This window comes from Equus przewalskii, unplaced genomic scaffold (genome assembly GCF_037783145.1).
Source record: "Equus przewalskii isolate Varuska unplaced genomic scaffold, EquPr2 contig_R1842, whole genome shotgun sequence".
NCBI lineage: Eukaryota > Metazoa > Chordata > Mammalia > Perissodactyla > Equidae > Equus > Equus przewalskii.
The window spans coordinates 153,975-155,388 of NW_027228442.1; the positions used below are offsets into that span (position 1 = coordinate 153,975).

Below are 1,414 nucleotides of genomic sequence, written 5' to 3' on the forward strand. Positions count from 1 at the left end.
AGCAGTACTTCACAGCAAATATGTAATTCTAATCAAAAGCTCTGGGAATTTACTTACTTAACTATTAAAGTCTTAGACATACCTCACTCAGAATCTTCTTATTTGAAAAATTCATCTACCATCACTCCATTTGCTTAAGCAATGTAGAAGATATTGACTACTTCAATTAGAGGAATACTATTTTTATAACATTGTATTAATACAACATTGTGTTCATTTTTATTTACCTCATGTTTAATCTTTTCATATTTTTCCGCTAACAATCAGGACATAGATTTACCTACCCAATGGACAATCTCACAGAAGTGACAGAATTCCTCCTCATGGGGTTTTCTGATGTCTGGGAGCTACAGATGCTACTTGCTGGACTGTTTCTGCTGATTTATCTGGCAGCTCTGGTAGGGAACCTTCTCATCATCATGCTCATTACTCTTGATCAGTATCTTCACACGCCCATGTACTTCTTCCTAAGGAACCTCTCCTTTTTGGATTTGTGCTACATCTCAGTCACCGTGACTAAATCAGTCCACAGCTCTCTGACCCACAGCAGCTCCATCTCTTATCTTGGCTGTGTGGCTCAAGTCTACTTTTTCTCTGCTTTTGCATCTGCTGAACTGGCCTTTCTCACTGTCATGTCCTATGACCACTATGTTGCCATTTGCCACCCCCTCCAATATGGAGCCATTATGACATCAGGAAAATGCCACCAGATGGCAGTCATTGCCTGGCTAAGTTGTTTTTCTTATGCAGCAGTCCACACTGGGAACATGTTTTGGGAGCCCATTTCAAGATCCAACATGATCCACCAGTTCTTCTGTGACATCCCTCACATGTTGGCCCTGCTTTCCTGTGATGTTTTCTTTGTTCAGTTTGTGATCCTAGCTCTGAGCTCCAGCTTCGTGCTGATATGCTTTGTTCTTATAACCACCTCCTATATCCTGATCTTCTCAACAGTGCTCAGAATCCCTTCAGGAGAGAGCCGAGCTGACTGTCATCATCCTCTTCGTCACCACAGGGCTCTTTGCTGCCGTAGGGTCAATTACCAAAACTTCTTACATTCAAGATGTGATGATTGGTATGGCATACACAGTTTTGCCTCCCTTCCTGAATCCCATGATATACAGTCTTAGAAACAAGGACATCAAAGCCGCTGTCTGAAGACTGTTTGGGAACATAAATCCTCTGCAAAAGTAGAACACCTGGTCTCTGCTAATGGGAGGTCTGTAACCAAAGGCCAGGAGATCCAAACACTTTATGACAGACAAATAATATTGAAAAAAACTGTTGAATGACAGAATGAAATCTTTTCTGCTCTGGATTTAGAAAGAAATGCAAATGTTCCTGCAAAAAATAAAAATCTATTGATAGGACATATTCCAAAGTTGTGTAACTACAACCTTCCATGGTGATCCAT

At 40.9% G+C, this 1,414-nt stretch overlaps 1 protein-coding gene across 1 annotated transcript; it reads left to right on the forward strand.

The window, feature by feature from the left end:
- The first annotated feature begins 287 nt into the window (after nt 1-287).
- On the forward strand, nt 288-1,194 carry LOC139081373 (olfactory receptor 14I1-like). The gene is given in 2 exon segments (XM_070606883.1): nt 288-982; nt 984-1,194. Coding segments are annotated over 2 exon segments (906 nt in total).
- The last annotated feature ends 220 nt before the right edge of the window (nt 1,195-1,414 follow it).